Genomic DNA, 15,269 nt, shown 5'->3' on the forward strand with positions numbered 1-15,269 from the left:
TCCAAGTATCCCGGTGAGCTTCTTGGATCATTTCATAACTAAACACTAGCATTTTTCATCAGGTTGCCCAGCCCTAGATTTTTTGTGGCCCACCGATCCTGTGCAGACAAAAGCACTGACTTTATTTCTTTCCTTTCAGACGTCAAGGCCTTGCCCAGGCATCCGCAACATTCTCTTTGTAATATAAGTATATTTTTGGTTTTAGTTTTTATAATGGTATGACAGAGCACTTCAGTGCAAAAACATACTTATTCTTTTGTCCATATTAGTGTATATAAGTTGTGTAAATAATTATGCCGTTAAAAAGTTGAAAATTATGCAGTATGTTGTTTTTATTTGTTCCGCTTAACTGTAGATACATCTAAGTGTCTAACAGATCATTTTGAGTTTTATTTGGAATATAATTTATATCTAGGGATGCATGGTGAATGGTGAATTCCAGACTTACTTTTAGCAAGATGGCCTGTCTATCATCTATTCTGCAAGCTTGAAAATCTACATTGATAGTAAAATAATAACCAAAACTTACATTCCCTTTAACTTCCAGGCAATTATTTCTAATCAATATTCTTTTGAGGCATGCAGTCAAAGCAAAATTTTATGGGCAAGAAATTATTTTGGGCATTTTTTCCATTTTTCACCCATTTTCTTTTGTGGTTTGTGTCTTTTCAGTCACATTTGTTATGTTACGTCACATACCTTCCATTAATCCTCATTGTTCTTGATGGAAGGTACTTTGTAGGTCTTACACTCCCCTCTTATAATGCCCTCTGATTTCCTTAAGAGAATTGTCACCTCAAACTTTTGTAATATGAAAAATTTAGTCTGCAGCACATGCGTTTTCCGTGTGTTCATGAGTTATCGGTATTTGCTCATGATCAAGTAGATTTACTGCCATGTTGGTTTAGGAACTAGGACACTTTTTTGTCTGCAAGCCTCTTCCAAGTTTGAATCCAAGATTGTGCTTGAGCTCAGTTGCCAAAATATGCCTGCATTGCAGGCTACAAAAAAAATTAATTCCTGTTGTTTTGTATTGATAAAAACGTTGTTTTGAGTATCGAAAAAAAGGTCAGCTATAATATTATTTTGGAAAGGCAAGTGGACCTAAGATTTTCGGGAAATTGACAATGGCCAAATTTGAGAACCAGACTCAAGTTCCCTTAGTATGGCCAAACAGATAAAAGCTTTGCCGAGCTTTAAATGCACTCCAGATAGCCCAAAACAGCATTTTAAAGCATATTTGAGAGAAAACAGTACTTGGGTGCTCCAGGCCTGTAAAAGCAGCATTTTAGCATTAGGCATACCCCCACACAATTTGCCTTGGAGTTCTCCCCCTGGTCAATAGTTTTGAGAGATAAATCAAGATAAACTACTAAAGATATTTGCTTTTTTTGAAACAAGGTTTTTTTTATTGATTTAATTATGTAGTTTATGTTTAATATTAAAACTACACAATTGATGAATAATTTCCCTCAGCCTCCAAAGTCAGCGCTGCGAAACAAGCAATATCTAGCAGTTGATTTGATTGCAGACTTTCACTTCTTTGCATTCATAGCATATTGAAGCCCCACATTGTTTTGGATAACATTCTTCCTCTCTATCACAAACAGAGCCAGAGCAAGGGCCTCGACGATTGCGATATGTTGAGTAGTCCGGCTCATCCCCTGAAATAAAGTAAAGCAGGAAAAGATGAAGGGTGGGATAGTTAACTGCCTTTATCGTCCATCAAATATTTTCGCTCATGCACGATTTTTCTAAATGTGTCACAACTGTCCCAGCTGAAACTGGGGAATATCCAAGAGATATTCCCCAATTTTGAAAACAGTGCACATTGCAAAAAATATTTGAAGGATAATAAACGCAATAGCCTTCATTTGGTGCAAAAATAATTTTTATGCTCTGATATTTTTCCTTGGACATTAATTGTTCCGCGAAGCAAGAGAGCCGTGAGGAACAGATGATGTCTGCTAACAAATTTCCCAGCATATTTTCATGCCAAATGGAGATTGTGGTTCATATATAGGGCATTTTTCTAATGTAATCCTGCTCAAATTGTTTTCAAATTACTCCCAGTTTCCAAAATACTGGGAAGGTTTAGAGATAGCCAATCCTGTGTCGTGGATTTGCTCATGTGGACTGCCCAGGCTGCTTAACTTTACACCCTTCCTCCTCCTCCATGAAAATGAGGGTGGAAATATTCATGGTAGAACTGGCCGGGTACCATACATAAACATCACCCTCCATTATGCGTGCTCGCATATTTGTCCGTGGACATTATCTGTTCCGAGAAGCCAATAGACAATGTCTGTGGAGGCTACCGTGTTCAAAAAAAGCCCCGAGTGACTTTTCATCTCATATTGAATTCTCCTTGTTCATAGAAGGAAGCGAAAAGCGATTTCCAAGGAGAATCTTGCAGTCTATCTGATGTCACTTAGGGTCTTTTCCCATGCACCCCTTCAAATATTTTTTTGCAACCCATGCAGTTTTGAGGATTTGGGAATATCACTCAGATCTTCCCCAGTTTTAGTTGTGGCATATTCAGTCATGTGACGTGTTTAGACCAATCACCCGTTAGCGAAAATATATGATGGAATATAACTTAAAATAACTTGAGAAGGATTCCCTTGGGAATAAGGGATTAATTCAGTCTTACCCTTGATCCTATGTTGATAAAATCAAATAACAAAGTACACAAGAGCCATGTTAAGTGAGAAATCTACATGTCTTAAAACTGAAGACACAAACTCACTAGTCTTACCGCATTACTGAAGGAGCTTCGACGTTGGCTTCGATTGAGCTCCCCTTTCTAATCTAATGATCGCCTCTAGAATTTGATCTATTTGGGGTTGAACGAGGCCCTGTTATATTTGCCTCTTCCTCACTCATCAAAAGATGTTAAAGTTTGGGGGATAAATAGGCCCTGCATAATCTAATGTTCCCCTCTAGAATTTGATCTTTTTGGAGTTGATCAAGGCCCTGTTATAATTGCCTCTTCCGCGCTCATCAAAAGATGTTTAAGATTGGGGGATAAATAGGCCTTGCATATGCATACATTTGGCTCCAGTGATTTTCTCTTCCTGTGATCATTTTCAACACATTATAAATGTACTTACAGACAGCAATTTGAGCTACGTAAAAATTGTTCCGAAAACAAAAGAAACCCCAATTGAAAGGAAAATTATTATCAATGAAAAGAAACTTGAATCGGTCTTTTTTATCTCCTGAAGTCCCCTTTCCCATGCCAATGATCTCTAGAATTTGATCTCTTTAGAGTTGAACGAAGCCCTGCCCACTTCCAGGTAAAAAATCTCCCGTCGCCCTGACTTCTCATGAGATTCTATGGTCCCTCCATTTACCAGTGCCATTGCTTGGTCACAACTAAGAATTTATTCTTTACATGATCACTTGATCTGCACTTGCCAGCATGGTTAGAGATTGATGTGATGGAGATGACTTCTTCAACTGGTTCGATGCGATAAATGGGGAAGCTTCGGCACTGTTTTCGCATGGCCTCACTAAGACTGGTGTGATATTGAAACAATCCCTTGACTTTCATTGTGATTTTCACTCTGTCGACGTTAGAATCGTTTCTCCCAGCAACTGTGGCCTGGAGAGAAAGTAATTTCTATAAAGAGGATGTAAGTAATGTTTGTAAAAGGGGTGTACGTAGATAGACCAAGCCAAGCTGTACGATTCTTGGTTGTAATACATGTAGCTCTATGACGAAATTTTACCTCAAGAAGACTGTACCATAAACAGTCCTGGAAAGGATTTTGTTTTCAGATCTAGAATTGAATCCCATATGAAAAGGTCGGGGTTGTTCGTCGGAAAATTTGAATGAAACCCCTAAAGGAGACCAATCTGAATGTGGCTTGAGCTTTATTTGACCCCTCTTATTTGACATTGGAGTCCCTCCCCTCTCCTAACCCCCCCCCCCCCAACCACACACACACACACACACACACACACACATACACACACACACACACACAGATACACACCAGCCGGGCTAGAATCTCAGTTTAAAGTGGAAGTGCGTAATTAACATTTTGAAACCTTCGCCAGTAAGTTAACACGCCATCAAAGCAATAAGGACGTTTGTGATTGTCTTGGTCACCGGCCAGTTGAGCGACTTTTCAGCTGGATAATTAAGTCCAATCTCTTTGGCTGATTGGTTGTACATGGACGCGCGATTAATCAGTGTGCCAATATGATGGTACCAGGATTAAAAAAAAAAAGAACCAGGCAACAATACTGAATTTTTAATACTTCTTTTTTGATGGAATCGCTTGCGTCTTATCTGTCAACCAAAAATTGCAGTTGCGGAGCATCAATATTAATCGGAATAAATTAATAAGAAAGTAAGTAAGTAAGTAAAGCCTTTACCTATCGAGGGTTAACATATAATAGTGAACATTCACTAAAAAACTTGTGGCCCTCACTTAGGTAAATAAAAAAATACAATAAAGTGACCTATACGCCGAAAGAACGGCCAACTCCCTCAAGATCGTGCCTTTACAAAATCTCAGTGGTAGTTGTATTTCATCTTCTGGGACTGGATACTTGTTTTGAATACAACTTCCATGATTCCCAGCAGACGCGTGCCATAGCCTGAGAATTGACCATTTGCCGTCAGATTCACAATCAACTCATGCGATCAGCAACAACTGATCTGAATGCAACCGAAATGCTAGCAAACACTCCATTCCGGACAAACCCATCAATTGAGACCTTTCCGAGACCGTGTTTTGACTTTATAGTATCTATTTGCAATCGATGAAGACCTTCCAGCACTTTTTGTCAGTTTATTTTTACCTTTTTAATGGCAAGAAACAGCTGTAATGGGTTTGGTAGATTGCCACTGAGCCGCGCCAAGTAACACACTTGCTTTTCCGGAAAAGTGATCATCGTCAATTTCTGAAAGAACAAAATGGTTAAATGCATGATGGAATTCAGTTGAAAATCTTTATATCTGATTTGAAAATAGACCCGAGTGTACCATACAGTTCTAGCGCTGCCGGTTAGACCTTGAAAAGCCTCGGATTTACGTAATATAATGGTTGGCTAAATCCACCTAATCGCTAATTCCCTTACCCCGTTTTAAAGAAAACGAAGTATTGTAGTAGCCCGCAGCCTTTCAAGCGTTTAAATAGATTAAATGACCGGCAGTCAAAGTTTCAGCAATTGGTTTGGCTAAGTATTACTCCGGATAGCCTAAATAGCACTTCAGTTATAGCCTTGATAGTACTCCGGTTAGCCTAAACACAGGGACAGAGGAATGGCATAACTGAGTTTTTTTTTTTTTTCTTTTTTTCTTTTTTTTTCCCTCAGAATACCAGTTATATTAGGAAGTCGCATGCCATCTCAGAGGGGTGGGGGGGGGGGGGTTGCGCAACCCTGCACCCTCCCACTGGATCCGCCCCTGAAACAGTACTCCGGTTAGCCTAAATAGCATTCTGGTTACTGGCTATATATTCATTTTAATCACTGATCCACGAGGGAAAGAGTTACTTTTATTTTCTCTCGAATCTCGATGTTTCCCGGGGACGAATACTGCTTGCTTTGCCTTCCGCACCGGTTCCGGCGATCCTTCTTGGGGTCTCCTAGATTTTAAGCTGTTGTAATTCATAGAAAATTCTCGTTACATAGCCATAACGTAAAAACCAGTCGGAAAAATCGGAAAGTTGTGCGGAACTTAAAAGTGAACAGATTTGTAAATGGTAATTTGGTGCAGTAAACGTATGGCTGAAGAAATGAAGAAAACATATCATTTTGACCGGCTTTCCTGAATTTTACCCGGTAAACTTAACTTTCAGGGGCCCGTTTCTCGAAAGCTCCGGAAACTTTTCGGGCTCGTAAAGCCATTTTTAGTTCATCTGTATCTAAAGACGGAGAAGTGTATACGCCTGAAACTTCTTGTATAAAGGAAACCTCTTTTCATATTAAGAATATGTCAATAAAACAGTTCGGTAATCGTAAGGTTCGAGATTTTGCTATGACTTAACGGGCCCGAAAAGTTTCCGGTGCTTTCGAAAAACGGGCCTCTGGCCAGACGAAATCTGCACAGCGGTTTGGCGGCAAATAGGTGAGATAATCATACGTCAAGTATGTGAACACGGGTAGTCTGCGGCCTGCAGGCTGAGTTACGTATATACCTTACGGAAATCGTGGATGATATCTGCCGCCTGAGAGCCATCTTGAGATGGGACGGTAAATTTTTCTATTTTTCTTCCAAGGTTAATCTTTACCACCTCATTGAACACTCCTCCATCATTCTTTACTTGCACTTTGAATGTTGCTGTTTTTCCCTGAGGATTGCAATGTAACAATGATATTAAGAACAGGATCATAGAAGAGGTCCAAGAACAAAACTTTCAAACTTTCATTAGCAGCTAGACTCCATCCAGTATTTAGCTGTGTGGTCTAACAAATGAAACAAGTTTAACCTATTCAATTAATCTCACTACAGGAATCCTATCATTGATTTTGCAGATTCTGTTGTTCGTTGAGTATCATTTGTTTTTTATGTTACCATATCAGTTTAGCTCTTTTTATTTCTTTTCTAGTATCGAGTAAACCTGATTACGAAGCTGATGATCGATTCTCAATTCACCAAAAGATATTTAATTTCTAGGTTAGTTATTTACGTCAATTCTACCGAAAAAAAAAAACGTTATAGTCCGACTCAGGGAAAGGTGAGTCTTCTGCGATCACTTTGATTTAAAGACCTAAATTCCTCTCAAGACATTTTGCGGAAAAACTCAGCTATACTGTTATCCGTACCACTCACGTGTAAAGCTGGTGCCAGATACATGACTATGATGGCCATAAAAAGGGGGTTTTTGTCCATATTTTTAACAAAACGCATCACACATCCAACTTTTCAGTCCACCACGCATCAACTGTCAAACTGACTACTTGCCTTATGCGGTAATTTGAAAATTAGTCAAGTTTTTATACCATTGTTCTTAGCTTCCTAATGAGCCCATTTATTACTTAACTGAATCGATCTAGCAATGATATGTTTGCTCGTACAATAGAAGCCCGTTAATCGGACCACCAACTATAAGGCCCACCGAAATCTGGGTGGCCGGGTGGCCATACATGTATACGGAGGAAAGGGCTCTCGAAATATGGAAAATTACTGACTGTACTCAGTCGGCCTGTAGGAAACAAACCGTACTAACCACCTTAATTTAGAATAGGTGTTTCATAAGTCAAAAAAGCTATCAATCCTCAAAGTCTCTTTGTTTTTTCAATGTTACTTTGCAGCTGATAATCAATATCGTGGCAGCTATATTGACAAAAATGCAGACTTCCTTGAAAGGGAAATAACATTTCCAGTGACAGGCAGACAATAAAATCCTCCAGCAGTGAAAAACAGTAATGCAAGGAGTCAGTTTCCACTTGCGGTAATTTTCAATACATAACATGACAGACAGGCCAATTAGTGCTAATTGAAAATTGTTCTTGAAACTAAAAGAAACCCTTTCTCAATTGAAAGAAAACAATTATCAATGAAAAGAGACTTGAATCGGTCTCTTCCTGAAATTGAGAACACACTTTGCTCGACATTTCAGGGAATCCTTTGGCAAAAAAAAAAAAAAAAAAAGAAAGAAATTTATTTTTGAGATCTTCAAATTATTTTTCCGGTCCTTACTCAGCCTTTGTCACTCAAATGACGTCTTGTACGATATACTTGAGGTGTTTTTTTCATTCATTTCATTAAAACATTGAAAAGCTCTTCCGTTTTCCTGCCTTATTTTGTTTCAACACAGGAAATTGAAGGCCATCCCACCCCGGTTTAGAAGAAAAACAAGCTATGGCTAATTATATTTACATAGCGCAGTTGCACGTTCATTATGGTCGCCGTATGTCATGGGTATTGCAGTTCTTATGGCTCGTACTTCTCCAGTTTAAGAAATAAAAGTATACTCGCTGGGATTTATCGTCTCGTTAGGTTTAATCTGTTTGGTTCTGTCAACAGGATAGCTTTCCTAACATTGTAGTTTCTATTCCGTAGAAAGCGCCGGAATAGAAGTTTCCTTTTTAAACTTATTTCAGGAAATTGACTAACTGTAATTGTGTCAGCATTAAGGTGGGTTTTTCCTTTGTTCAAGAGGCCAACGTTCCTCAATACGCCCTTTCTAAAAGATATAACGGAAACAAGCAGTCAAAAGTTACAGCAATACAGTTATAAGAAGCTGATTCCGAGGAAAAAACACTTTTGCTTGTTGCCATTTTCATGCCTGTTACAGCTGACACATTCATGACTAAGTTTCATGTCCCTTTCCCTTTTAACTTCCAAGCTCAAAGGATCTCAATTCTCCTTTGTGAACACCATAAATTTCTAGTAATGTTAATCCTGAGGTTTTGGAGATTCATCAAATGAGATAATATCTTTGTGCCTGTCGTCCCTCTATCAGATTGCCCAGAAAGTGACCGCGCGCTTGCAAACTAGCCTCCCAAGTTACGGAACGCCAGTACTGTAATAATTCGACATATCTGATCAAGTGTAAAGACATTCGCACACTGCATGACTTGAAGAAAGTTGATAGAAACTGGGTTCTTAAAAGCTTTTCAAAATTTGAAAAAAAAATAACAATGATAAAAATAAAAATAAGGCTTCGATTAAAAATGATCAAAATTTGACATACCGATTCCAAAAAATAATATTACCTCTAAGTTCTGATGCTTGAGGGAAACTGAGAAGTTAACGAAGGAATATTTTAGTTAAGCATATATCATATGATATATCAAGAGAACTTCGCCACGTAAATACCATGGTCGATAGATAGATGTTTGTTAGTGTTGTAACCAGTCAAAATTTAGATGGCATTAGAATTAAAATGTATGAAGTTGAAAATGAAAACTTTGATGTTATGGCGCGCGGAGAAGACACTCCAAAAATATGCGATCTGATGAACAAGTGACGTCTGAAGTTTTATATCTTCGTTACATATCTTCGCTACACAGTGCTGACGAGCCCCAAGAAGGGCGAAACAACTGTCCACTGTTGCGATCCTACTTTATCGGTTCTTGTCATGTTGGTGTCTCGAAACGTTTTTCACGTAGTATCAGCCTTGCAGTCTATTGTTTGTCTTTATATTACGTCATCAGCTCAAGACAGCTGCTGGGGGTCTGGGTTCTACACTGCATCAAAGATGGCGGCATTTCTACAGAAATAGCTCTTTTGTTGTCATGGTTGAACCAATTTTCCACCCACACAAATTGGCTTGAACTTGTATAACTTGGACTATGCCAATGACGTAATTATGGCCAGCAACAAATGTATTTAACGACGGGTCCAGCGAAACGCACAACAACCTTCTTCGATCGCGGTCGTTCGGGCTTCTTCGATTCGAATGGCGGACGGCGATGCTGATTATTCCCCGAAAATAGCACGAAATCTACAAGAAATTTTGCGGTCAGACCGATTCGTGATAGAGTGTTTCAAGGAGAGAAATCTCAAGATCTCTCAAGCGTTGTGTCTTTTGTGGCACAACCAAACTTCTGGAGAGGTCCCAGGAAGAAAGTCGAGCGCGCCATTGTACGGCAATGTTACAGCCGCTGTGATTATTGACTTGTTCGTTCTTGGCAGGGTCAACATTGCAGAAGTACGAAGATCGTGCCTGGGCATTAAATACAAGACAACGGTTATCGAGGTGAGAAAGATTTAGTAAACTCGTCATCTATATATTTCAGTTTTGTATACAACAAGCTTGGTACTGGAAGAAGAAGAATGAGATATAATTCTACAACGGGTTGCTGAAAACTGCACAGTTGAATGCTGTGAGCTTGTTTCGATTCGCTCTTGGGACAGCAGATATGGGACGGCTAATTGCCCAGCCCTCGGGGCACAATTTTATGAGGTTTAAAACGAAAAAAGATATTCCAAAAAGAAAAACACCATTCTTCTTCACTTTGAAAAGCCTTTCAAATAAGCAGCAATTATTTTTTTACTTCATATGCACTTTAATTTCTGTTGGCTCATTCGACGGCATTAGGAGGGGTAGGCAGGAGGTTGGCAGAAGAAGTAGTAATGCCATTGTTTCTTCTGCCTATAACTGTTCTACATGTAAGTACAGGTAATCATATGAAGGCAAGTGTAATTATTGAGAATTTACACTATGAGTGACACTACAAAATAATTTTCTTATTTCACAAGTAGCTAGTGTAAATCCTTAATTGCTTGAGCTTTCATACAATAATTTTGCTCATTTATTATATGACTGAGAATATTATGAATGTGTGTAATTAATTTGCACTGCAGTGCAAATTAAAAATTAATGATAAAGTTGCCAGCTCTCAGCCAATCACAGTGAAGTAATTTTCTTAGTTATATAAGAAAAAAAATATTATTTTACTGGTAAGGGTTGCATGAATAGAGTTATTATTTGTTAATGTATTAATTTTTCTGCCAGATCATTGATTTCACACCGACAGACTCATTCCTTGATAACTGTATGTTCAATCAGATGGTGGAACATACTCGTAAACATCCTGACAAACCCAGAAGTGTTGAGGAATGGATTCTAAAAGGATCAAATTACCACAAGCCCCCTTGTGTTTCAGCTACATTTGACAGCCTTGTAAAACTTGGATTGCTGGGGAAAAAACCTATGTTAATGGGAACCTGTTTGAAGTACCCTACTTTAAATTCAGGTAACTTTTGTCAATAATCTGAATCTCTCACCATGGTAAGAGCAGTTACTGTGGAATTCATAACAAAATGGTCTCATTTCATGCCCCTATTCCTGTATGGACAGGTGCACACACTGTATGAAGCCAATGTTGTCAGTGTTTTCAAAATTCTTCCCTCTGTCTGAGGCAGAATCCTGAGAAGAGGAACAACTCCTTGCACTATTCATTATGGTGTCTGCATAATATACTACATTTACTTCATGTACTCAGGGTTTTCAAATTAAAATAAAGTAGCTGGAGGAAATCGTAAACTAGGTGGAGCACATCTGGGTCGCAATAAAGGCAGCCATCTGGGGAAAATTCCTGAAGTGGGTTACCCACTCCTGTGCGAAGGAGATTATATTATTCCTGTAACATACATGTAGTATCACTACACAATCAGCAATCTCTTTTCGTTTCTGCTTCGATTTTTTGAGTTTTTGTTTGCCTTGAATTCTGAACACTTGTGTTGTTGAATGCTTTTATTGTTAAGATACCTTTCAAATGGTCGCTTCAAATACGTTTGGAGCACTTTTGATCTGATTGAGTAACATTTCACAACAAAGGCATGCACAACATGCACACTCGAAGAGGGCTATGCCAATTTGTGGTCAATTCAGATGAATTGTAAGCCAATTGTTTTATTGTTGCTTTGAAAACTGGAAACACACATTTGTTGACTTCCAAGAGGTTGAAATGTTGTGACTTTTTATTGTTAGGTTTTCTTAATCAATCATAGAGAGGTAAACAATGTACACTTTCAGATACAGGTTCATGTAGATTGTATCTCATTCATGATTCAAGTTTACATGCTCCTGTTGTTTTGAAAAATAAAAATTTTGGTTTATCATAATTGCTCACGTTAAAAAATGAAGTATTCAAACAGGGTGCAAAGAAAACCAGTTTTAGAGCTTGCCCATCAGGCAAGCTGTCACTGTGATGTTTGTGCCCCAAAAAAGTAATTCTCACTACCCCCCACAACATTTCTTGCTATCAGGGTTAATTAATTTAAAATTAAAGTTAAATACCTGTACTGACAATAATTTTATGCTTTAATTTGAACTTCCTCAAACATTCCACACCCCTACCCCCCACCCCCCACAAAAAAAATTTACTTGCCCAAGCCACTCGCCAATGAAAGAACTGAATCCACTAGCCTGGCCTAAAAATCCAATAGCTGAGTACCGGGCTATATATTGATTGGTTTACTGTCCATATTGTCTACGTCCTTTGTGATTGGCCAAACTGATTACTTTGGTTTTGGTTTTATGACGCTAATTAAAAACTGCTCTATTCCACACGACTTTCTCAGGCGTGCTGTCATTGAAGCATTTGAATTCCCTGAAGGTGAAACAGTGAGTAGTAAAGTCTGAGCTGTCTGTGGTATTCATTTGAGCACAACATGGCAGTCAATATTAATTATTGTACTGTTTTGTAGGACCACAGGATGCACTTGTCAATGAAATACAGATGATTGCCCTTGCTGGTCATGCCACAGATGGTTTCACTTGGTCACTCCTGAAGTTGGCTCGCTTTGCAGACTCCTTATATTTGGCTGGAGCACCAATGCTAAAACACCACTTTAGCAAGGAGGAATATGGCGATGTTAAAAAACGAATTCAAGAATTGGTGGAGACAAAGAGACAGGATGCAAAAGGAAGAAATGGAAGAGAAGGAAAGGATCTTGAATTTGATAATTTGTGGGAATTAGAATCTTGTAACTAGTACAAAAGGGTTACTACTAACTGTTTTTCTGCATGTCAAGGTTATATTTGATCAGATACAGTACATTTTAGTTTGGATCCAAGACCTGGCAGTCTTAACAAGTACAAAATAATAACGATTTTGATTTTCAAATTTTAACAAGCATTTTTATTATATCAAAATATAATAAAATTATTAATAACAACTAGTGAAATTTTAGCGGTATAGTAAATAAATTTAAATGCTGCAATCTGATTGGTTGAGCTATTATAAAGTATTTTAACCATTAGTGTGCAATGGATGGAGAGTGTCCACATAATGTCAACATTCACTCATTTCTTAGCCACGTTTTGGAGGTCGATTTAAAAACATTACACTGTACTGGATAATTTAATTTCCAAGAAGACTCAAGAAAAGAAATTGGACGCAATGTGATTATAAAATCCCAGAATTGTACAGTAAACTAATGAACGAGTGCAAAAAGCTGCAAGTTTAAAATCACAATTCAATTTGCAAATGATTTTGCCAAAGCGTTAAGTTTAATACTAGAATGTATATAGAGAAATATTTGGAAATCTTTATGTGAAGGAAATTTAGTCAGATTTCTACTATTTAAAAATTTGATTATTCGCTCTTGATTCCTAGGAGTTGGGATTTGACTAGGCCTTATATTCATTATTTATTTATTTATTTATTTATTTGTTTGTTTATTTATTTATGGAGTAATCGAATTGTTAGAAACAGGATGTCAGCTGTTAAAACGTAACGATATAGTTTTCTTTTGTTGGGGGGGGGGGAGGGGGCGGGGGGAGCAAGAGTGGAGAGGGGCATAAAGCACTGAAAAACCCCTTGGCTTGCGGGAAGGAAAGGTGGTCAAGGTTTCCTAGCAACAAAGGATATTCAATGACAATGTTTCCACGGCTGTCAATGAGGAGACACAACTTGGTTCCAACAGCACTTTACTTGACTTGTATTCGAAATACATTTGCAGTATTGATTGCTTGCTAATATACGATTTTGCAGGCACAACGTACAAGTTTCTATTGTTAACTAGCAAGAAAGCTCTGGTAAAAACAAAGGGTAGTGTCATTAAAGATGTGTTTGTTATTTGTCGTGGTGTAAAATTGGTGGAAGAACGTTTATTCACAGTAGTGCAGTTTCCCAAATGTACAGTCCACTTGTCGTTGCAAAATTTATTGACGACTGTAATTTTATAAGTTTCTAGTTATCAATACAGTGGAACCCCGTTAATACGGTCACCAACGTCACTCAGTCTAAACTGAGTGACGTCCTAACAGATACATCAAAATTGCACTTATAAACAATTGTTCTTTAATGAAAAGAAACATACGGGCTGCAGACATAATTTTTTTATAACAACAGTCAAATTAAAGCTGAAAAAGCTAACTGATTGCTCTGCGAAGCGAAGACTATATAATATTAGCGAAAACTTTAACATGAATTGCTCGGCAAAGGAAGGCAAAGCGAACTTTATCCAAGGGAGACCCAGATATATTGACAGGAATAAGAGCACACAGTAGGGCACTCTGTGCGGCAGAACCAACCACCACAAATCCTCCTGCACACAGGGCGGCACACCCGCCTACATATGTAACGCCTCACGAGGTTACGTTTGGAACCGAAACGGACAAGAAAAGACTTTTGACTTTTTTAGAATGATAATTTTAGGCGTTAGTAAAAATCGACTGTTCAAGACTGGACTTCATTCGTCTCTAAACGTCGCTGATCAAAGTCATGGACACTACCTATCTGTATCGCAATTAACATGATGCAAATTGTCATTATACTGAGTTAATCCGGCTATGTCATCTATCAACAGCTACTGATACGTCTTTTCTTCTTGCCGAGGGTACTCCCTTAAATGGTCTAGATAGGTAAGTGCAGCCCCAAAGGTACGTATGATTTTTCTTAGTCGTTTTGGTCAGAAAAAGGGTATCGATTTTGGCCATTTTTGTTTCAAATGATTTATGGTTTTTGCACCGGTACTTAGCCTTGAATTGGGTATTTTTTTTTTTAGAAGAAGCTATCCTGCCTAATAAAATCGTATCAACATTGCCTTTAACATTGGTCTGAATTAGGGAACTAATTATAAGGCAGGTCTGAAACAAGATATTTCTGTCTTTATTTAAGGATCACTGGGTCACTCGAGTGGGGTAGAGTGAATCGACCATATATTTACGATATTTCCGTCTCTCTTCACATCTAGACACTTTCTCTTCGTTTTGGCTCCTCTATCATGTTCAAAGGTCAGGAAATAAAGTTTAAGGCGGACACTCCTAGAAAACTGCTGTTTTTTTTATGTGGCTCAATACTCGTAATTTTTTAATTCCTTTAGGGTTACATTCCATGAAGACTATATTGTGTGACAGAAACACGATCGAGCGGAAATGTTTCGGATTGCTGTGGAGAACTAAACAAAACACTTTTAGGGGGAGGTTGAATGTTACAAGTAAAGGAGATATCTTCTCAAGCAAAAAGTGCAAGATTCTTAAGAGCACAAGTGTCGAGCATGCAAGTGACTACTTTATTTATTTTCTCTCTCCTTTACTGTTTAAGATGCACCACATCATGATTCACTTCACATCACGATTCACATCACAGCACTGTTATACTATGCAATACAACTACAACCAAACTACTCGTCTTACTCGTCTTGAGAATGGATGCAGCTACCAACTTTTTTTTATACTTTTTGACGGCTGTCAAATATTTCCTCATTTTCAATTTGATACTGATGACGTGTATGGTATTTTACACCTCAGCTGACCTCGTGTTATAGTATAAGCACTTGATCAACTGCGCATGCCAGTAGTAACACTTGCTTTACTACGCATGCCCGAAAACCATCATTCAATAGCAGT

At 38.2% G+C, this 15,269-nt stretch overlaps 3 protein-coding genes across 4 annotated transcripts in view; 2 read left to right on the top strand and 1 right to left on the bottom strand.

The window, feature by feature from the left end:
* LOC145496428 (EF-hand calcium-binding domain-containing protein 10-like) overlaps window positions 1-1,409 on the top strand; it is a 3,139-nt gene extending 1,730 nt beyond the window's left edge. Inside the window, exon 4 of the mRNA XM_081476081.1 lies at window positions 140-1,409. Coding sequence (XP_081332207.1) covers window positions 140-182 — 43 coding nt within the window. The 3' untranslated portion in view covers window positions 183-1,409. The remainder of the gene's footprint in view (window positions 1-139) is intronic.
* Window positions 1,410-1,490: 81 nt separating this feature from the next.
* Window positions 1,491-7,136, bottom strand: LOC145496417 (uncharacterized). The gene is made up of 5 exons (XM_081476063.1): window positions 6,791-7,136; window positions 6,156-6,308; window positions 4,816-4,917; window positions 3,421-3,607; window positions 1,491-1,664 (listed from the first exon to the last, which is right to left on the bottom strand). The coding sequence occupies exons 1-5, from the start codon at window positions 6,866-6,868 to the stop codon at window positions 1,510-1,512; spliced, it is 675 nt and encodes a 224-aa protein (XP_081332189.1). The 5' UTR covers window positions 6,869-7,136; the 3' UTR covers window positions 1,491-1,509.
* A 1,759-nt stretch (window positions 7,137-8,895) lies between these two features.
* On the top strand, window positions 8,896-13,497 carry LOC145497053 (uncharacterized). 2 transcript variants are annotated; one of them, XM_081476846.1, is made up of 3 exons: window positions 8,896-9,665; window positions 10,479-10,665; window positions 12,122-13,497. In XM_081476846.1, exons 1-3 carry the CDS (start codon window positions 9,366-9,368, stop codon window positions 12,406-12,408), a joined length of 774 nt encoding a protein of 257 aa, XP_081332972.1. In that variant the 5' UTR covers window positions 8,896-9,365; the 3' UTR covers window positions 12,409-13,497. The 2 variants fall into 2 exon arrangements, with proteins under 2 accessions (XP_081332972.1, XP_081332971.1); XM_081476845.1 differs by having other exon boundaries at window positions 8,897-9,665; window positions 10,425-10,665.
* The last annotated feature ends 1,772 nt before the right edge of the window (window positions 13,498-15,269 follow it).

Source organism: Orbicella franksi, chromosome 9 (genome assembly GCF_964199315.1).
Source record: "Orbicella franksi chromosome 9, jaOrbFran1.1, whole genome shotgun sequence".
Lineage (NCBI taxonomy): Eukaryota > Metazoa > Cnidaria > Anthozoa > Scleractinia > Merulinidae > Orbicella > Orbicella franksi.